The sequence below is a fragment of the Megachile rotundata genome, chromosome 11 (genome assembly GCF_050947335.1).
Source record: "Megachile rotundata isolate GNS110a chromosome 11, iyMegRotu1, whole genome shotgun sequence".
Classification (NCBI taxonomy): domain Eukaryota; kingdom Metazoa; phylum Arthropoda; class Insecta; order Hymenoptera; family Megachilidae; genus Megachile; species Megachile rotundata.
Window position 1 is genome coordinate 12499632 of NC_134993.1, and position 20504 is coordinate 12520135.

Sequence of the window (20504 nt, forward strand, 5' to 3'; positions counted from 1 at the left end):
ACGTTTAGTACATTTTTGAAACACCATCGGTAGGTAACTTCAGTTTGTCAAGACGTTGAGAACAGTTTGGGTGCTTTTTCCAAAATGAAAGTTACGGTGTAAGTCTCTGATTAATAACGGTCTCTTAGGTAAATGCATCTAATTAATGAATATGCAAAGAAACATCCGTGACGATACGAGGTACATTTGTGAGAATGGGAAGTGTTTTGAAAATACTAAAATACAGTGAAAGAAAAGTATCGTTGCTATCTGTGCGGTGTATTGCATAGGAATGGTATCGCCGTCCAAAATTCAGCATCCAGAACACAAGCAGTCACCAAAAGAAACGAAACCCAGCAAGCATTCACGTACGTGTAACATATGTACCTATATTTTATAGAAATTCGTGTGAAATTATCGTGATCGATATCTGATAGATGAAGATAACCTGCAAATTGTTTTTTATCTACTTAACAAAACATATGCATTTAGGCTGAAAAATCCCCTCCTTTTTTTACGCAACGGTTATGTTATCGTCACTGTTCTGGTATTTACACGAAAATGTCATTTTATGCGATACTTTCATACATTTAACCGACAAAATGTTGTTTCATTAGTTTTTTCAACATTAATTTACATCGATTTTATATCGATAAGTCGTTTACCTTTGACGTCACGTTTCATAAATAGATTACAAAAAGTGGCTTTTTAAAAAAATAACACAAACATCAAATGGTATAAATTGTAAATGTTTTTAAAACAATCTTTTGAATGTTCGTGTTCTATCGGTAAATTGTGAAGTGAAATTAATGTATTCCTGTGACGTTTCAGATGGTCATACACAGAAAAATTTGAAACCATTGGAAGGAAAGTCATTTTATTTGGATATAAAGAATCATGCTACTACGACCAAAATAGAAACAAAAATCAAAGACTTGGGAGGGGTAAGCGTTTAAATAATGATAAACATTCACTATCCTTGTATTTTTTCATTCAATCATCGTAAGATTTAGCAGCTTCGTAATAACGTCTTTCCGTATTTCTCCCCACTACTTTTCTCGCGGCGCTTTCTTGCTCGCCATTGTATGCTTCTGTTGTCCACCTCTCTTCCCGCCGTTAAATTTTCCACTTATATATCGTATTAACGCCAACTCGTTCACAATCATAGCAATGATTGTTAAGAAATATGTTCAACATCTTGCGGAAGATATCATCTTTGAAACAGCCGTGTAAATATGATATTGATCGATATCGATAATATCGATAATCGAGATCGCGATAAAAATAAACTTATGATAACAGCAGTGACACGATAGAAATATAATCGTTGAATAAATATTTAGAGACAAATTAAAAAACTTGCAATCGATCGTCAGAGGTGCAACGAAGGAAATATATCGTAATTACATACCGATCAACGATGTTGATGATATAATTTGAGTGTATAGATTATTGTAAAATATTTCTGTTGACAAACAACCGCTGAAAAACCGGGTCGTGTCGCGCCATCTTTAGGATAGCCTAAGAAGTACGACGAAGTGGGACAGATTCGTCGCTTTCAACTGTTGTGTTGTGGTTTGAAAAAACAAAAACTATGGACGCGAAAATACAGCAAAAAACGATTTTCACGTATTCAGCAAAAGTACAGTATTCACTTTGTAGCAGTAGTCGGCGGAGGAGAGCGAGCAAGAACGTAAAGCGCCGCCTCCAGGCTCGTCTGCCAAGCTGTTAACGGCGAATGGCCATTTTGTGCGTGACAGTTCTCCCCCGCGAGTAACGATCTCGTTGCGCGTCCCAGCGCTCTTTTCCTTTGCCTCAATCCTTTTCTTTGATCATTCGAGATATATCTCGATGAATTTTTCTTCCGATACCTCTTATCGTGAATTACGTTTGAAACAGTTTTCAACGCGAACGCAAAATATTTGCAAATTCGCAAACTGATAAACAGTACTGTTCGAGGAAGTTGTTTTGCGTGAAGGTTTCATGCGTTTCGAGACCGCTTGACAGTAATCGAGTGTAAATTCATTGATTATACCAGTTCCTGTGGATTTTGTTTAAACGATTCTTTCACGTGAACTTTTCGTTCAAAACAAGTTAAATTGTTTCTTTCGTTTGATCCCACGTGCTTCGTTATTGTCCTGGTTTTGCGGTTCGCAACGTATTATTAGAACTGTGTGTAACAATGCGGCAACCATTGTTAACTACGTGAAGATTTGCATCTACACACGCATGGCTTGTATTTCTGCAAATTCGCTTGATAGCGCGTTTAGTTGCGCCTGAGGAGAACACGAAATTGTTTGACGTCAGCATACCGCGATGTAAACGTGTGTTTGTACGTCCGTTAACGGATCACTTATCACCGAGCGTCTACGCTCAATGGTATCTTCTTGGTGCAGCTACCAATCTTATTCTTGTGAGTTGAATGATCAAAGAGTTGGCAACTTTCATTCTCTTGTCATCTTGTTGTTTTCTTCTTTATCACTTTGTTTCTTTGTCACATTTCATTTCATCACAGTGAAACAACTCATTTTTACACGTTTCATAAGTTCTTCTTGCAATGTTTGAACACTGATTCACAGTCAATGGCTATATAAATTTTGTTTACATTTTCCTTTTTAGGTAATAGAATTATTTTTAGTACGAAGCGTAAGCCTGGTAATTAGTGACAGGGTAGATAAAAGTGGTTACGTAAATTTTGAAAAACATAAATGGGGTTGTGCCAGTGGAGGCAGCGGGGGACCTCCCTCGCTGAGGAGTTTAGAAACTCCAACCCCTGTGCCAACTCCTCCAACATCATTTTTTAGTCCTGAATGCCCCTTATCCAATACAACTAATATACGGGGTCAAACTACCCAAAGATCTGTAAGTACTTTTCACCAATTTAAATTGTTATTTTGCTAAGAACGTAATTTGAAAGTTATTCACGCTTTACAGAAATCGCGAGTGGATGCAATGTTGGAACGTGCTCTGACACAGCCACAACAGTGTTCCGTGGATCCGCTTTACAACGCCCAAAGTTGGGGAATTCCTATTTGGGCAATAGACAAACTTCAGGTTTGGCTCGACAAAATCTATGCGCCCGTCGAAGATACAAATCATTTAAAACGGCTAAAGCGCTCGAATCAACAGAGTACAACCAGAGATTTAAAGGTCAGGCACCTTAAGGGTCCATATTTAAAATTTGAATCCTTTCAAAGGTATGTTATTCGATATAGAACCTGCATAGCTGTACTTTAAGTTACTTTATTACATAATTGTTTCATTGTAGGAACACTAGACCTGTATTTGTTGAACTGCCTGTGTGGCCAACGTTGAATTTTTACGGGGATCCAGGCTCGTGTCCTTTCAATACGAAAAGACGAGAAAAGCTGGAAAAATTGCGGAAAGAAGTAAAAGAAAACAGGGAAGGTATTCAGCATATCAACCAAGAGGAGGTAACTTGAAACACGCATTTTGCATTAAATAAAATTTGATCGATACTAAACGCACAATACGCATTGAATACGAATAGGATAAAGAAATGACTCGGCGGCCACGTACAACTACTCGTACACGTAGAACAGAACAATTAGTATCCGGTTATTGTGAAATCTGCCGTATTAGTTATCGAGATCTATCGAAACACGTTCAAAGCGATCAACACCTAAGCTTTGTTCAAAATGACGATAATTTTTTGTCCTTGGATACGCTAATTAATGCAGGAGCCAACGTAGAAGCGTTTTTAAAGCTAAACAGAACAAAAAATATAGAGTAAGTAAATTAAATTATTAATTATGCTGCTTATTCTCTTTAAACATTGATTAATTGTTGTGTACATCTTTTTTTACAGAAAAGACTGCAAATTGTTTTCCAATGGAGATCGTAATCTTCATGATCCAGTACTGCCAGAAGGACAAGTTAATAGAGATACGAAAAGCTTAGGAGATTTTGACGTAGAAGATGCAAAAATGGGACAGTGTAATGGAAATAGTAGGAATCTCAATTTAAAGTTAAGTTCGCCTCATAATTTACGTACTCGCTCAAGACACGAAAGTGGACACTTATTAAGGTCAAAAGGTAGCCCTTGGCACGAAGTCGACAAGACAGAAAAGTTTTACGATAAACTCGAAGGGTTTACCATAAAGAAACGAGCAAAAGGAACAATTTGGATCGAAGAGGACGACCCGGAAGATGACTTCGCACAGGAAGACGAACTGAAAGACCCGAAGCACGATGATTATAAGATCAAAACGTTCGCGACGGAATTGGAGGAAACATGTACCGAAGAAAAGAACTGTAACATCATGTGTAATAAACGTAAAGATCTAAATAATCAAGTTGTACAAAGGACAATAACTTGTGCTCCTCGAGAGGACATCAGCACTACGGAATGTATTAAACAAGATCGAAGTCCTATAAAAAGTAGGAATTACGAGCAAATAAATGGCAGTATAAGAAATGATTGTAGTGAAAATAATTTAAGTGCAAAAGATAATGATTTTGAGACTTGTAAAATACCTAAAGCTGATTCTTTAAAAGAATTGAATTGCAAAGAACAGTTTGGGAATGCGTCGAGTACAAGAAAAATGTCAGAGGAGCGCGAGGTTAATGGGGAGAACGTCGTCTGTAACGGACACACCATAAAGGTCGAGCAGAAGGTTAAAGCATCGAACGATGCCGAGAAGAACGAGGCGAAAGAGGACAAACCCAGATACATGAAGACAGGTAGAAGAGGAGGTAGGAGCACCAGAGGGCGACAAAGGTTATCCGTGGAGGAGCGTCTGATCGAAGATAATCGTGCTTACTACAAAGTGGAAGTTTTAGGGAGTAAATTAAGGTCAAGTGTAATGTCGAACAATAATTCGCAATGTACTGTACAGAAGGATGGAGACAGCGAGGAAAAGAAAGAAGTGCCATCTAGTGAAAAACCAGTAGTTGTACGATTTAAGCGTGTAAGAAAATCGGAACTGTCGTTGTTAAGTGATGAAGCGGAGTCTTTCATGTTCGGAGAACTTAAGCGAGAGGATTCGAGCGAAATCAGCGACGGAGAACAGAGCAGTGTTTTACCGAGAGATACCGAAAGCGAATGCAACGGTACCGCAAACTCGATATGTCCCAGTTCGTCCTTTGACTCTAGTTTACCCATCAAGTCAGAAGTCGTCGAAGAAGATTCACAGGACTCCATCGCGAACGTGGGCCGAGCCAGAAAGAGAAGACGAACGCAGGCCGAGGCTCTCATCAAAGACAACGTCGACTACTACAAATTCGAAACACCAGGCAGTAGATTAAGGTATCAAGCTCCCCTGACCGGCATCAAGGAACCGATGACCGAACAAACAGACAAACCAGAAGAAACTGCGGAGACAGCAGAAAAAGATGTGGAGAAGATGTATCCGTCCAAACCCTCGCCAGAGGTTGAAAAAATGCAATTCTCTTTTGAGGCCATACCGAAATCCGAACCGTGGTATCAAACGTACCAGCGTCAGGACAACGGAGCCGAATTCTGGCACTACTTCAGCGAAGGAGACACGAAGAAGCCGTTTCTTTTACCCTACGAGATTGAAAATTTTCACGAAATTTTGTTAAAAAATCAAAATAGGAACGAGAGCAAGAAAAAGGGTCGCGGACGAAGCGTAGGTTGCGTCGGACGGTCTCCCAGAAAGAGCCCCCGTTGCCACGCGTCTACGTTAGCTATTATGTCGACGATAATTAGGAAAAGAGAACAACAGCAGCACACCTCGGTTTCGTGTACGTTAGACGAATGCCACTCCGTCAGGTCGCGGACGAACACTCCCAAGCCTGATCACAAGCTCGAGTCAAAATCGGACATAGACGAGGAACTGAAGGAGATGGTGAAGACCATCGACGAGATGCTCAACGCAGACAACTTAGGGTTGGCCGACTCGTTCGAGCTGGACACGCAAATGGAATTGAACCCCGACGAACCAAACATTCCCAAGGGACCACCTTCGAATCTGCTCGAGTTGCTGGACAGTTGTCACGAGATTACTAATTGTTTAGAGAACTCCTCGTGCGCGAGTTCCGAGTGCGGCGAAGGCAACATCGAGTCGCCGCTGAAGCGGAGGAAAAAGAGGAAAAACAGAACAGGGTGGCCCGGTAACAAAATGAAAAGGAAACTCCAAAGTAAGCCTCTGACAGATGACTGCGAAAGTTTATTGGATAAAGAACGGAAAAACGTGCAGGTCACGAACAGCGCTTCTAGGTTGACGGAAGAAGCTACGAGACTAGCGCAAGAGGAACACGCGTTGGGTTTCGAGCAGAGAAAAGAAGATGGACGGTTGTTCGAGACGTACTCCTCTACCACGTGCCAGGAGACGGAGAAGAAAGATCAGAATATGGAGCTACTTGATAATTCCGCGTTACATATGAATGCGGAGGCTTGCATAGATTCCATCGCGTCCGACATCTGCAACGACAGCGACTTTGCATTGAACGAAGACTACGCGTTCAGGAAAAACTTGTCCGAGTCTGAAGAAATCTCCGAGAACGACCCTGGGAACGACGAGAACCACGAAAATGTCTTTCGAAAGGATGTTAATTCTATGTCCGAGCGACGGTTCATCTCGAAAACGGCTATAAAAAAACGTCAGCGAGATAACGCATCTTCGGAGACGTGCGAGACGCGCGTGGACCTTGAGAAGCACGATATTTTATGCAGGAAGGATTCAGAGTCCGGAATAATTCACAGAAAACATCATCGCTCGAACGAGTTGGCGAGAAAACGGCAGCAGAAGAATCATCCTGAAAATTCTGACACGGAGATCGGGCATCACGATAATGCGTACAAAAAGAAAGTGACCTCGCGTAAACGAATGTATCCTAAGAAGCGCGCGAAAAAGAACAATGTAACCTCGGACGTGGTGTTCGACGACGAGAACTGTAAAAAAGATTCGTATTTAAGTATTAACTGTAAAAAACAGAGCCTGAAGAGCGTGAAGCGACAGACTGATACTATGTCGTCGGAAGCGCGGGATTCCGACGTAGAGTGTGCGTTGTCTGGGCGGGTTAGTCCTACGATTATGGCGAGTTCGGAGCTTAAACAGAGACGCTCGAGTATCGAATTTCAGCCGGTTGTTAGAATGATGAAGATCGACGACAAAGTCGAGACGGACCACAGTATTCTTTCGGTTACGATCGCGAGTAACAGACGGTTAAGAAGTTCCAGTTCTTCGAGATCAAATACTCAACCACCGAAGAAACGTTTGAAGACCAATCGCGGTCAGTTCGGGAGGTGGTTGAAAAATAGCTGAAATCCTCGATAAACTTTTTGTTATAGGTTAACTTTCAGTGTCGAGATGAATTTTTCGGAAATCTCGAGGCTGAAATTTAATCTATATTCGTCAAATGTACATTTGTGTATAAAATATTATTTGTGTATGTAGAATAGTATTTAACATTATTGGCACCATTGATAGAGTTTTTATTAATATTTTCCTTAATGTCTATTTCTGATAATTCTTTTGAAAACGTTGTACATTCGCATACAGCCTTTCTTGAATAAGAAGTATGTAATTCTACGGTTTGTGAAGTTTTATTTTATTTTATATCGTACGTGAGGAACGTATATGACTTCATTTCATTCGTGAGAACGGACGTAGAATACGAGGCTGTATGAAAGCTTTATCATAGCACATAACAATCATTTTCCGTTACAAAATGCATCATTGACTGTAACGTTATGTATTGATGAAATCCCTTATGCAAGGGGTACACTAAATATTTTATTTCAAAGAAAATAATGTATGTAAGTCTTTTATGATTTCGAAAAAGAGATGACTATTAAAGATATGAATTTTCCATTAAAAATCAAGAATGAATTGTACGTGCTCCTGATCCTTATTATTTCATATTTATCTACTATGAATTACAATCATAATATGGTGCTGAATAATACCATGTCTTAAATTTTATTTCAAAATGTATTGTGATACTTAAAGTAAAACTTTTTTAAGTAATTATATTATCTTCATTTGATGTTTTCACGTTTTTGGAATTCTTCTTTTAAACGTGCTAACTTCTTCTGTTTTTGTTTCCTCTTCAAAGAGTCTTTTTGTTGCAGCTGCAGTTCTTGATTTTGGAGAGACCTCTCCCCGTTGATTAAATTGTCCAATTTTGTTAAAAGCAATTCTCTAGCAATTTTTCTATTTTTATCTAAACTTCTGGTTTCATGGCACTTAACAGTCAATCCTGTGGGTTTGTGTTTTATAACTACTGCATTTGATGTTTTGTTTGTTGCTTGACCACCGGGTCCACTTCCTTTTACAAACTGTTCTTCCAAGTCGCTTTCTTCGAGTTTAGGAACATTTGTGTAGTCTAAAAAACGTTTATAAGATTTATACCGAATTTGGTTATCAGTATTTATAACACTGATCAAACTATTTTGATAACTCAACAGTTGATAATTTTTGTTCAGAAAATACTTCAAATTTGATGTTAATTTTAACGACGTGAACATTGTAGAATTACAGTTTTGTTACAGATAATTATACAACTCGTTGTTCTTGCAATAACTTTTGCCCCTTCTGAAAAAGTGCAAATATAAATTATAGGTTAAGTGCAATAAATTATTAGATAAATATTACAAGAAAAAAAACAGATTAAAAGTCTGTAACATTACCTGTAATTGCAATTCGATTTGCTTTTGATCGGTTATATCTTTATTTTCTTTAAAATTGCTACGAATTTTATACCGAAAGTATGCCTTGTCTGTATATTTTAAATTTTCACCGTAACGTAACAAATCTTTGTATAATCTCAAAATTGCTTGTCTCATTCTGTACTTTTGTAACAAAATTAAGAAATATATTTTGGTGTCAAATGTATATTATTTATTTGTTTATGTTTGCATATGAATTACTGGAAAGCAAGTGTCCTAACCTATCTTCATTGGCGCTGCATTCTGAGGCATATCAGATAAATCATTTCAATTGTTTTTTAAATCGTGAAATATACATTACTTGAACAGATCAAAACGTTAATAGTTTTAATATTAATGAAGCGTATTTTGTTAATAATAATATTCGAATTAAATGAAAATTCAGAAACAGATGAATTATTTAAATATCATATAAAGTAATAATTTATTTAAAAAACTATAGTTCCAGTAAAAAATAGTTGAGAAATTATTTGTTTTATAAATATGATGATCGATTTTAATTCGATACATATAATTGTTCTTAAAATTCTTGAAATTCCATCTCAAACATTTTTTGAGTTATAAGTATACCATTCATCTGCAATTCTGTTGTTATCTCAGTGATTAGTTCTTCTATTAATTTGTCAGAGATCCTGATGAAAAAAAAATCATCAATAAAAATTTATGAAATAAATATAATTTTATATTCTTACCATGCTACAATGTTCCATGGTTTATTTTGAGTATTACTAGAATACATTGGCTTTGACTGACATTGTTTTTGATATTCCAATCTATAGGATAGAAATTGTAATTCGGTTTCTTTTGAAACAGTTAACATTACTTTATCTTTGGTATTCGCAGTCTTTTTGTCATCATTATCCTAAAAATTTATTATGAGAACACATTTTTTGATTATATGAATCAAATTGTTTACCTTCAATGTAGTTTCACAATCTGCCTGACATGAAACATTGCATTGTGTCGTTTTAGAAATTTTATCCGTAGATGACATGCAAATCAGTCGGACATTTGCATCCTGTTTCTGAACATTAGATGACCTATCATTGTACAAAAATATTTAATTTGCCTACAGTTTAACTAGACTATCATAATTTATACTCTTTTTACCCATTTAATTTCGAGTCATATTGGTCAGAATCTTCGTCTGTCAACGGTGCTTTAGTATCGGAATCTTTAGGAGATTGATATTTTTGCAAAAATTCAATTAGTGCCTCCACTGATGTTTCCGAAACTGGTTTCTCTTTTGATTCAATTTTCTATTGATATTATAATGTACAATACAAATATTTTATAATCGAAGGCTTAAACTGCAAATGAATTAATATTTAATTATTACTACTGTTACCTTTTTTGAAACTAACGTGACCAAACCGCTTAACACAGGAGCTAGAGTAGCTAAATGTTCTTTGCTAATGGCTGTTACTTTTTTAAATAAATCATCGTCGTTAGTAACATCCTCGACTTTTTGACATATTTCTTTCTTTTTTGTATGCTTTGATTGACATATGTCTACAGAAGATTTCTTCCTTGTCGCAGTAGGCTGTTCCACATTTTTATATTTGGTATGGGTGTTTCGGTTACTATCCTAGTTTGTAAGATTAAATTTTAATTGTTTTTAAAATATTAAAAGCTACAGTATATACTAGCATATCTCACATGTTCAGAATCTAGTGATACCCCATCCATCATAGTTTTAATTTCATCTTCTTTTAGGCAGCTTGCATTTTTCATGGAACCAGTTTGAACTATCTCTTTAGAAGATGATGTACATGATACAGGACTAGGATACAATAATTCAGGTACTGAACAATGTTGGACATACAAATTCTTAGATTCTACAACATTGTTCTTTGTTTCTTTTTGACAAGTATAGCCTGAAAACCATATGTTTAAATTTATAAAGTATTTAAATATATAATGTTATGTTATAATGTAAAACCTTGAACAGATATTATATACTTTTTCTTCTTAAAATATTCTTTTTCTTTTGATTATTCTTGGATATTTTAACGTCCATATTGTACATGCTTAGCCGACCAGACAAATTTTTTCGATTAACGTGTCCTTTGTGGCGTGATGATACTGGTGCCAGAGTCACAGTAGATTCACTATTTTTATATTGTGGAAGTCGATTTTTATTCTCTAAACTTAATTTTAAGTTAGACAAAATAGTATCACATTTTTCTCGAAGATCCTTTCCCTAAAAAAAAGAAAGGAGGAAAATTTCGCGATACAGTAAAATTATTAATAATTAAAATGAAGAAATTTTAATAATAACATTTTTGTTTAACGTATATTACCAGGGATGTGATAGTCGTATCTCCTGAACAAAAATAATTGGCAGAGATCTCAACTTTATCACAAATATCTCCCAGATCATAAACAACTTGTAATACATCACGAAGTTTTGTACAATGACTTTCGAGAATGGAGTTAGGGATATGCTTACAATAAGCATTTAAAGCCTGAACTAATAATTGATGAGCAGTGATCAGTTTTTGTCTGATCATGTCTTGATGAAGTGCAATGTTCTTATGTCGATTTAATCCTACCCTGGAAGACACGATCCTGATGTGTCTTTGAATGCTTGTAACAAGTCTGTTAAGATTGTACAGATAATTTCTTGAAAACCATATCGCAAACTCTACAGTCTGCTGTTGTCTTCTTTTTAAATCATTATCACCGTCTGGCAAAGGAATTCTGCACAATCTAAATGAAATTTCATTTAATAACTCAGCAACTTTTTTTTGCATGGATAAAATTTTTTGTATCATGAATGGGTCTGGTTGTATATAGACAACATCATCTTTATTATTACTGGAGTCTGAGTCTGAGTTATTTTCAAAATGGTTGGTTGCACGAAGAAGTTCATTTGTGTAATACTTCTTTTGCATGATCAAAGAATCTGACCGAGATTTTTTAGTTTTTGATCTAGAAATCTTTTTGAATCCTTCAGATTCTTTGTATGGAGAAACATTATCTTCTCGTGAAATTGGAATTGAGACATTAGTACCTGCATTACTTTTATCCTTTATTAATAACTTTTCTTTTGGAGAGTCACTCTTCGATTGGTTTGCCTAATAAAATAATGAGAATTTTATTTTTCTTAGTACCACACCAGTGCCAAAATTTGAAAGTACTTACTTCTATATGAATCTTTTCCCTTCTAATACCAGATTTGTTATTATGAATTCTTTTATTTCGTTCAGGAAGAGCATCTTCTTGCAGTCTCTTAAGTTCTGTATCTACGTCTTGTATGTTTTCTTGCAACAGGTCTTTAACATTTAGCATAGATCGGTGACCATCTTGTTTACAAAAACCAAAATTATTTAACTCCTGTTCTTTTATAAATGAAGTCCAGATACGTTCCTCATCTTCTTTACGTCTTTGTCTCTGAACATTTTTTACTATATGCTTAAAATGACTTTCAGGTACATACTATAAGAAAATTGTTGCATGAAACTACCTATACATATATTTAAGAATATATATATGCATAAAAATACCTTAAAGCTATAATCCTCTTTCATTTCAAAAGAAAGAAATTGTTCTTTGCCTTTATTATTTATTTCACTGACTTGTCTGTTTTCTATAATAAAAGCCATTTCCTCTTGGTTAGGTTGAAGTTTTATAATGAAGAAAATATATCAAGGACTGCATGAACTTTAAAATAAATCGGTCGTTAGTTTAATTTCTTTAGATGGCAGAAAGAAAATTCAAAAATTACTTACTAGTCGGTCTTGAACAGGAGTTAAATTGACATTTTGAATCGATATTTTAACAACGAATATACTTCAGGATATCTTTTTCGAAATGAAATTAGACTCGCATTCAATAATTCGTGTACATGTATTCGTAATACATATACATTCACAAAATGTATCCATGCATTCAAAACGATAAACAATCGCTTTACTCATACAAATTTTTTGCGTACGATTATATAAATAATCATTGAATAATTCTTTCATGTTTATCGTTTCATATTCATTTTTATGAACTGCCTCTTTTCTGAAAATTATTGACTCTCAAAGGAGTAACAATGAGGAGTAGAAAATAAATATGAATAAACGTCGAGATAATATCGGCAGGAGCATGGGTGCGGTTAAGGATGTGCCATCATTTGTTAAATGTCGCTGGATCAATACTCCCGGCGCGCAAGGATGTAGAAAACTGAATATAGATTGTTGTGAACAAGTTTTGTCCTGCGTAATCTGAATGGTCTACCTGACGATCTATACCTTTGCGCGCTTACTTTTAAATTTGTCCGCGCAACCAGCTCGATGATACAGAATTTCTCTTTCCTTTGTTAAAATAGTTGCGATAGTACTATGCGGGGGTATGACAATTTATAATTTACTTGTGCATTTCAACCTTAATTGTTACGAGAAATGGTTAAAATTATTTAGTAGTTTGTTGTGTATGTACGGTCAGAAAATTATTGTTAGCACGTTAACCAATCCTTCAGTTGGCGCGACGTGACGTCAGAAAATTCAGGCGCAGAATCGCGCTCCACCAAGCTCCTGATTACTTACGTGCCGTCGATTTTTCGGCTTTTATTTCGCAATACGTCTAGAAATTTAAATATAATTCGGTAACGTATAAAAAGAAGATTCCAGCAATCTCTTACACAATTTTAATACGTTTCGCGATATTTATATATTTGCTTTGTTGCATTTTATATCATTTTATGTTACTCACTTTTTTGTAGTAATATTAAAATACATCGAATAACGATGTAACTGCGCGGGACTATCTTAACGCTGACAAAAGAACATGTTATATTTAATAGTAAAATAATCTTACACTGTGTATGATCATTTGTTTTTTTAACAAACTAGACATTCGAAATGAACAAGCTATCATTTCGTTGCTATCATTATTATTGTCATTTACAATTCCATCATTTTTTCAGGTTGAAAATAGATATTGAGCAGAAACTTTTTCGTCATAGTGAGCTCGCGAATTATTTTGTTCAGTCACGTCGTATAAAGGATTTTCACTCATCAGTGAATTTGCACTGTACATTTATGTATTAATACTTCAATCCATAAATATTTAACAAAAAACCACTCAAAATGGCATCTAAGGTATTAGTTAAATTACCAACTGTGTCTTTTCTTCAAGTGAGTATCATATTTCAGCAATTTTTTGAAGTATAAGTTTTTTAAATGGTAAAATATAAATGATACTTTCAGGGCAAAAAGCCACCATCAGATATAGTAACATTAACAGAAAGAAATGAGAATTTAAATCAAACTGTAAGACATCAAAATATTAACATAGACCGAGTTGCTCAGCTTGAGCAAAATATGAAATTTCTACAAGAACAGCATCAAGCTACACTAGTTGCTTTACATCAAGAAGTAGAATCATTACGTCAAAAAAATAGAGGTACAATATGATAGTAACTTAATAATATATCGATTATATATAAGCTTTATTATAAGTGTATTTTAATATTTTATAAATGCATACAGATTTACAGTTTCAATTAGTATTTTCAAAAGGATCTACTTGTGCAGCTAGTAGTCCTTCTTCCCCTGAAGATAATGGAACTGGGTTCGTGAAGTCAAAGGTATTCTCCATGGTTCTAAAATATTTTGATATTACATAAAATTATATGTTTGTCATTTTTTTTGCAGGGTAGCCCAGTGTGCGTAAATATTTCATCGTTGCAGGTGGAACTCCTAGAGAAAGATCTACAAGATACAAAGATATCATTACAGGAGGCTAAAAATCAGAACCAATATTTATCTGAAATTATTGAACAACAAAAAAAGTTAGTAATTACAAAGATTATGAGCAACATTTACTTTATGTAGAGTTAAAAAGAGATGTATTAATTACAGAAAGTTGCAATCTACCGAGGAACAGCCATCAAATAAGCAATCGATGATAGATGTAGGAATACAAGTGGAGAATAAAGTTGACCCCGTTCGGCAAGATTTAGTTTCACGTTTAGAAGTTTCAGAAGCAATGGTAGAACGATTACGCAAACGAAATAAGGATCAGCGGAAAGAAATTCGAACGTTGGAAGCAGCATCGGCAAACACCTCGCAAGAGCAGATGCCCCATAAATTTCCACCATTACAGAGTCAAAGTTACTGGCATTGTAGAGCACCAAGGTAATGTTTTAATCATTACATACTTTTATTATGAACAGTTAATTCATCTCTTTTAATTATGTAGATGCGGAAGGAATCTTGTACTACCACAACTTCAGAACGGTAACATGAAAACAGACACAATGATTTTTGAATCCCCTTTTTATCGATCTCAGGGATACCGTAATTATTACCGCGATGAGAGTAATCGAAAATATAGAGGCCAAAGTTCACAAAAAGATCGTAGAGATAGCGATAATTATCATCATCGACGACAGTTTAAAGATAGAAGTTCGAAAGTTCATCAAAAAGAATTGGTAGATTCAACGGAAGAATCGACGGAAGCCGATAATTCTACCGGTAGTAAATCATAAAATAGGACGCGGTCTGCTAAAGACTGCTAGACTCTGGCAGTGCTATACTAATTCATAAGAAATGATCTACGTTTTCTTGTATTCGCTTTAATAAGATAGATATCGTCAGCTAAATACATAATAATATAACTTGTTGTAGATTAGTCACAACATCGGGTTGAAATTATACAATTTTTAGTGTAAAAATCTAGTAAAGTTTCACTCGTATAGATACTTGGATATAAAAGTAGAAATTTCATGCTTTATCAATTAATAATAATTATCTTACACAATTACTTGCGCTTCTGCTAAACAAATGAAAATGTGTGATTATTCCATTTTTATGAGAAGGAGTAACATAAACAAGTATCTTCCTTCTTGAGAAAAAAACGGTGTTAAGCATGAAAATGATATTAATAATGACGATTATATTAAGAATAAGATCACGACGATAATAACAGTGGTAACAGTAGTAATAGCAAAAAAAAAAATAGAAATACGACCAATATTTATACAATGCTGATATCTCAAGCATAAAGTGACAGAAGCTTAAGCTTAATATGCATGTATGTTTCGATATTGTGTATGCGTGTTTTACACTTTTCCTTTCAGGGTATTGAATGACTAGTTCCATTGATTATACATCGTTTATATATACAATATTTTTGTGCAATTTTGTTTAAAAAGTAGCATATTGATGAAGATGCTGTTCATATCGATCGTAGATTATATATTTTTTATCAGATTTAATTAGCTCCTTAATATATACTATGTTTCATGTAAGAAGCGAGAGATATGGACAGAGAACATAATTTTCTATGTATATGTAGTTACCTTTAAATATTATTTATTATAATTGTAAAAAGCTATTAAACGTATTTTTTGTTTTCCATTCGTTCATTCTTCATTCAATTTTCCTTCCGTATTTTTTTTCGAATTACACAATTTACTCAATTTGAGAGCCACTGAAAATTAAGATGGCCGGAACCGGTTTCAACCAGAAATTGCGCGGTAATATTCACTGAAGTGTTTGCGATTGTGTACGAAGCAAGATTCAAAATTTTGTACATAATTTAATAATTGACTATCTGAATTGTTTTCATAACTCATGATACATATATGTTTATGTGATGTTGAAAGTGTCTGAAAGAAACTGAAAGTTCATTACAATATAACAATTAAACACAAGAAAATACATATGTGTTTCTAAAATGTTTTTTCACATATTAAAGATATTAGTCAGAAATAATCAATGTTATATGTGAACAGTTTCATATATTATTAAGCTGTCCAAATGGCACAAATGACTGAGGTAATTAAATGTTTGTATATAAATTCTTTTATCAATTAATTGCTTACTTAATCTTAAATTTATTTTAATTTCTTCAGGTAAAGTTTGGGGACTTCCAAATAGATCAGCGATATAAAAAATTAGAGCGGGAATTGAAACTAGCTTCTCTTAGAAAGGAACATAACATCAATGAATCAATTTCATCTCCACATTTCTCTAATATCGATTCAAATTTAACTAAATCTAGCACCAGTATTTCTACTTTACACAATTCTAAAATGGACAATGATGTTGTTTCTTCAAGCAAGAATTTAAGAAATATATTTCTACAAAGGAACTTAACTAAGCGAAATTCTCTTCAGGATGATTATCTCATGATGAAGCCACCTAGCACTCACAAAGTTCCCAGAACCTCTAATAAATCAAATTATACACTAAGATGTAATTCAAGAGTTTCCAATGAATACACTGATAGTGTTAATTCTTTACAAAATAGTTCTGATAATTTACAAAATAAGAAAACTGTAGTTTTCATGAAGTGGAAAGTTATGTTAACTGAACGAGGTCAATTAGCTGTTAAAGGAATATTACAATGGTAATTCCTTATAGTTACATGTTTTTTATTTAATAACTTTACTTAATGTTTTGTTTATGATTTCAGTAAAAAGTATTTTCAAACCAAACCTATTGTAAAAAGATTAACAGGTACAAGCGTGGAATGTGCTTGTAAGGATGTGTATCATTTGCAAGGAAATATTGTTGATGATGATGAAGGTATCTATTTGATTACACATATTGTATTTACTTTTGTACATGTTTTATTTTATTTGTTATTTTTAGAATTACCAGAATATGTGAGGGGTAAATTTTATAATGGGTTTCCTGAGGACTGGAGAAATGTTCATCAACTGTGGAAAACATATATACAACAAGGATGTAGATTATCTTTTCGTTGGCCTACTGCTATTGCAGACAGTGATGATGATTTGAAAAGTGAAGTAACAGATGTTACGTATTTACATTCAGAAAATTTTAAGCATGACTTATCAGACTCAAGATCTTTAAAAAAATCATTTGATTCTGAATGTTCAATCAACTGTTCACAAAATGACAATAATAAAACTTTTACTTTGCATAATTGTGAAAGAAGAAATTCGTATGCACAAACATCAATATCAATATCTGAAAATTCATTGTATAATACCAACATTCAGATTCCATCGAAAAAGTATAATATGTGTAATGCAGAGTGTGATAAAACACTGGAAGATCTAAGTTTTGATTATACTGACACTAAAAATAAAGTTGCATTGAAGGGAAAATTAAACACCCTTCTAAACAACTTATTGGATAAAAACTGTCCCAAAAAATGCATTTCTGAAATTATTAAGATAGTTGAATGTCTAAATAATGTTGTGTCAATTGAAAGTAATGAATCCACTGCAGAAGATTTAAAACAAGAGAATCAGAAAAATAAACAGGATATAGAAACAAGTTCTGATTCCGAAAAATTAGAATCAGTTTCTATGGTAAATAATACAGGAAGCATGCAGAGTAATTCAATGCTTTATCATAAATGTACTGCAGAAGATAAAATTGTAAACAATGAAATTGCCAATAGTTATGAACTATTACCAAGAAAACGAACGTTCACAAAAATGAATGAAGATAATAGCAACGATAGCTTTGAAAGTGAAAATGAAATTTATGCAGGAACTCCTAAAATACCAGTGAGACAATTCTTTAAAAAAAGAGGAACATTAACAAAATCTTATAAACGTAGGTCAAAAAAAGTGGCACATAAAAAATATGATGTTGCGAGTAAACATGCTTCAGATACATCTTCATCTGACAGTTCTATTGACAAATCGAGATCAAAACAAAACGATGACATACATTTGAAGGATTGTAGTGCAAAGCATGAAACACATTTTTCCGGCACAAAACGAGACGATATTAATCCAAATATTACCAAATCCGTTGATTTCGATATGTCGAAAGAAGAACAATGGAACCGATTAAGTAATCTTAATAACGATAAAAGTATACATAAAGTACAGAAGTGTTTCATAGGAGAAAATTCAACACCCATTCATAGATCTGCTAGCAATGTTTTTAATTGTCTTGATGGAATGAAAACTAGAAAATCTGAATACATGTTAACTGAGAATCATAACAATATCGAAAAACAAATGAATTTTGATGCGGAACAAACAAGTGAAGAAACAAAAGAAGAAGCAAATTCTGATAAGGAACATACTAATGAGAATTATACATATCGTGAATCACCTAAAAAATTCACGTACAATAATACTAGTAAAATTGCAAAACCTACCATAACCAGCTCAATACCTGTTTATATAAAAGTTAAAGATTCAGGATCAAAGCTTCTGTCAGAACCGCAAAAACCAAGAACAAATGTAGTTGATAATGAAAAGAGTACTAAAGAATCAAACAAGGAAAATAAAAAGACACGTAAAAGGTCTCCTATAAAATTGCGTGGTGTAAAAACTGATAATTCAACTTTGTTAAGTGATAGTAAGAAAAATATTGAAAAACATATTGAAGTTCAGTTAGATGATGTAGATTCTACCACTTTAAAAATGTCACAAGCTAATTTGGAAATCTTTAAAGATAGTCAACAAAATATAAGCAACCATAAACCAAAAAAGTTAACTGCTTGGGCACCGAAAGTCTTGTGCAAGTCAGAATTGTCTTTAATCTTCGAAGGGTCATTATTAAAGTAAGTGATTAAACACATTTTGGATTTTATTAATGCAACATAAACTTTATTGTAATTTTTGTACAGCGATGCTGGTCACTTAGTAAGCAAAAAATTCCAAACTGATAACGTACTTCGCAGAGTATCAGCAAAAGTAATTGAGACAGAGGATCATGAATTGTATGAGTTAGTTGGTGATTTAAATGATAAAAAACATGGTAGATTATTCACATATAATACATGTATATTAATAAATTACACTTGATTAATTAATTGTATTTTATACAGCTGTACCTAAAGAATTGGTAAATGATTGTCGTAATGGTTGTCCTGCAAGAATAGATCAGTTTTGTAGGAAATGGAAAATATTGCAAGAAAGTAAGTTGAGTAACTATGATATTCTTTTCACTTCTGTATAACGTTATTTATGTTACAGATGCAAATTCGACACAGGACATTACTACTATTGGAGATTTAAATGTTGGTGTAAGTTCAAAAGGCAGGAGAATTATACGCCCATTAAGTTATTGGACAGGTGAGAAATGAATATAATTTTACTTCATCTGCATTTATTAAAGATCTGTTTTTATGTTGCATTTTTCTTTCTCAGGAGAACGTATTACTTTTAAAGATGACAATCCAATATATAGCCCTGGTATTTCAGAAGCCACGACTAATAAGATGACAGATAATGAAAAAATCGAAAGCAGCGAATTTCGAAAATCTGACAGAATAAAGAAACAGAGAAAAAGTAAACCAAAGCTAGAATCAGATTCCTCTCTCAACAGAGAATATATGCACTCCCATAAGGTAATATTTTGACCATATTTCTTTTATTATTTTCTTTACTTATTTCATTTATTCTAGAAGGAACACAGAGTTAAGAGAAATAAGCCGAAACCACTTAGCTCGAGGTCAGAGAATCTAGTAGGTAATGAATTATATATTTGAAAGATATTTTACCAAGTAATTAACTGACATTAATTTCAAAGCGTGAACCTTATGTGATGAGTATTGAACCAAAATTAATTAAAAACTCGACGAAAACGAATGAGAATACCAACAGCTCAGAACAAATGTAATTTCCGGGAATGTTGTTAGTGTTACTTTACATCTTATATGAGAATAATATGAAGTGCTTTATTTAGGTCGATGAACCGCCAATTTTCAAACGGAGAGGATTGTATCGTAGCAACATATTATTTGAAGACTTCACTAAATGACGAGGTATTATCTGAGGACCAGGAATCTCATGTATAAAATAACATTCCTTGCAACTATTTTGTTTATATGTCTTTGTATATTTTATATTGTATTACTTTTCTAAATAAAAGATAAAATTTATGTGTGCGTTAATTAACTGTCACTTTGTGAAGCTGATTACAGTGGATTT

At 33.9% G+C, this 20504-nt stretch overlaps 5 protein-coding genes across 10 annotated transcripts; 3 read left to right on the forward strand and 2 right to left on the reverse strand.

The window, feature by feature from the left end:
- The first annotated feature begins 23 nt into the window (after positions 1 to 23).
- On the forward strand, positions 24 to 7389 carry LOC100881410 (uncharacterized). 2 transcript variants are annotated; one of them, XM_003699186.3, is made up of 7 exons: positions 24 to 347; positions 811 to 923; positions 2599 to 2841; positions 2914 to 3176; positions 3248 to 3413; positions 3491 to 3729; positions 3809 to 7389. In XM_003699186.3, the coding sequence occupies exons 1-7, from the start codon at positions 272 to 274 to the stop codon at positions 7227 to 7229; spliced, it is 4521 nt and encodes a 1506-aa protein (XP_003699234.2). In that variant the 5' UTR covers positions 24 to 271; the 3' UTR covers positions 7230 to 7389. The 2 variants fall into 2 exon arrangements, with proteins under 2 accessions (XP_003699234.2, XP_076392883.1); XM_076536768.1 differs by lacking the exons at positions 24 to 347; positions 811 to 923 and adding an exon at positions 974 to 2392.
- Positions 7376 to 8738, reverse strand: LOC100881520 (mitochondrial translation release factor in rescue). Its single transcript, XM_076536781.1, has 2 exons — positions 8597 to 8738; positions 7376 to 8501 (listed from the first exon to the last, which is right to left on the reverse strand). The coding sequence occupies exon 2, from the start codon at positions 8432 to 8434 to the stop codon at positions 7946 to 7948; it is 489 nt and encodes a 162-aa protein (XP_076392896.1). The 5' UTR covers positions 8435 to 8501; positions 8597 to 8738; the 3' UTR covers positions 7376 to 7945.
- On the reverse strand, positions 8672 to 12944 carry LOC100879765 (uncharacterized). The gene is made up of 12 exons (XM_076536775.1): positions 12370 to 12944; positions 12145 to 12301; positions 11783 to 12076; positions 10939 to 11715; positions 10598 to 10838; positions 10295 to 10512; positions 9984 to 10223; positions 9746 to 9894; positions 9552 to 9675; positions 9328 to 9497; positions 9206 to 9267; positions 8672 to 8878 (listed from the first exon to the last, which is right to left on the reverse strand). The coding sequence occupies exons 2-12, from the start codon at positions 12241 to 12243 to the stop codon at positions 8808 to 8810; spliced, it is 2445 nt and encodes an 814-aa protein (XP_076392890.1). The 5' UTR covers positions 12244 to 12301; positions 12370 to 12944; the 3' UTR covers positions 8672 to 8807.
- Positions 12945 to 13097: 153 nt separating this feature from the next.
- Positions 13098 to 15990, forward strand: LOC100879876 (uncharacterized). The gene is made up of 7 exons (XM_003699256.3): positions 13098 to 13232; positions 13554 to 13764; positions 13837 to 14032; positions 14119 to 14216; positions 14284 to 14420; positions 14491 to 14766; positions 14831 to 15990. Exons 2-7 carry the CDS (start codon positions 13717 to 13719, stop codon positions 15117 to 15119), a joined length of 1044 nt encoding a protein of 347 aa, XP_003699304.2. The 5' UTR covers positions 13098 to 13232; positions 13554 to 13716; the 3' UTR covers positions 15120 to 15990.
- A 114-nt stretch (positions 15991 to 16104) lies between these two features.
- Positions 16105 to 20455, forward strand: LOC100879988 (uncharacterized). Of its 5 annotated transcripts, none has more exons than XR_013039756.1 (11): positions 16105 to 16410; positions 16488 to 16984; positions 17051 to 17163; positions 17230 to 19132; positions 19199 to 19329; positions 19400 to 19489; positions 19548 to 19646; positions 19722 to 19921; positions 19979 to 20042; positions 20104 to 20189; positions 20260 to 20391. XR_013039756.1 is itself a non-coding variant. In XM_012290613.2 (11 exons), the coding sequence occupies exons 1-11, from the start codon at positions 16393 to 16395 to the stop codon at positions 20369 to 20371; spliced, it is 3309 nt and encodes a 1102-aa protein (XP_012146003.2). In that variant the 5' UTR covers positions 16106 to 16392; the 3' UTR covers positions 20372 to 20455. The 5 variants fall into 5 exon arrangements, 4 of the variants coding, with proteins under 4 accessions (XP_003699305.2, XP_012146063.2, XP_012146003.2 ...); XM_012290613.2 differs by having other exon boundaries at positions 16106 to 16410; positions 19979 to 20038; positions 20260 to 20455; XM_012290861.2 differs by having other exon boundaries at positions 16106 to 16410; positions 16752 to 16984; positions 19979 to 20038; positions 20260 to 20455.
- Positions 20456 to 20504: the final 49 nt, after the last annotated feature.

Coding starts and splice junctions, on each gene's coding strand:
- LOC100881410 (XM_003699186.3), top strand. CDS start 272: ATGGTATCGCCGTCCAAAATTCAGCATCCAGAACACAAGCAGTCACCA. Junction 2,842..2,913: donor GTCAAACTACCCAAAGATCT/GTAAGTACTTTT, acceptor CACGCTTTACAG/AAATCGCGAGTGGATGCAAT. Junction 3,414..3,490: donor AGCATATCAACCAAGAGGAG/GTAACTTGAAAC, acceptor GAATACGAATAG/GATAAAGAAATGACTCGGCG.
- LOC100881520 (XM_076536781.1), bottom strand. CDS start 8,434: ATGTTCACGTCGTTAAAATTAACATCAAATTTGAAGTATTTTCTGAAC.
- LOC100879765 (XM_076536775.1), bottom strand. CDS start 12,243: ATGGCTTTTATTATAGAAAACAGACAAGTCAGTGAAATAAATAATAAA. Junction 10,839..10,938: donor ATACGACTATCACATCCCTG/GTAATATACGTT, acceptor TCTTTTTTTTAG/GGAAAGGATCTTCGAGAAAA. Junction 10,513..10,597: donor GAATATTTTAAGAAGAAAAA/GTATATAATATC, acceptor TATGGTTTTCAG/GCTATACTTGTCAAAAAGAA.
- LOC100879876 (XM_003699256.3), top strand. CDS start 13,717: ATGGCATCTAAGGTATTAGTTAAATTACCAACTGTGTCTTTTCTTCAA. Junction 13,765..13,836: donor CAACTGTGTCTTTTCTTCAA/GTGAGTATCATA, acceptor TGATACTTTCAG/GGCAAAAAGCCACCATCAGA. Junction 14,217..14,283: donor CTGGGTTCGTGAAGTCAAAG/GTATTCTCCATG, acceptor TTTTTTTTGCAG/GGTAGCCCAGTGTGCGTAAA.
- LOC100879988 (XM_012290613.2), top strand. Junction 19,330..19,399: donor TTTAAATGATAAAAAACATG/GTAGATTATTCA, acceptor TATTTTATACAG/CTGTACCTAAAGAATTGGTA. Junction 19,922..19,978: donor AATATATGCACTCCCATAAG/GTAATATTTTGA, acceptor CATTTATTCTAG/AAGGAACACAGAGTTAAGAG.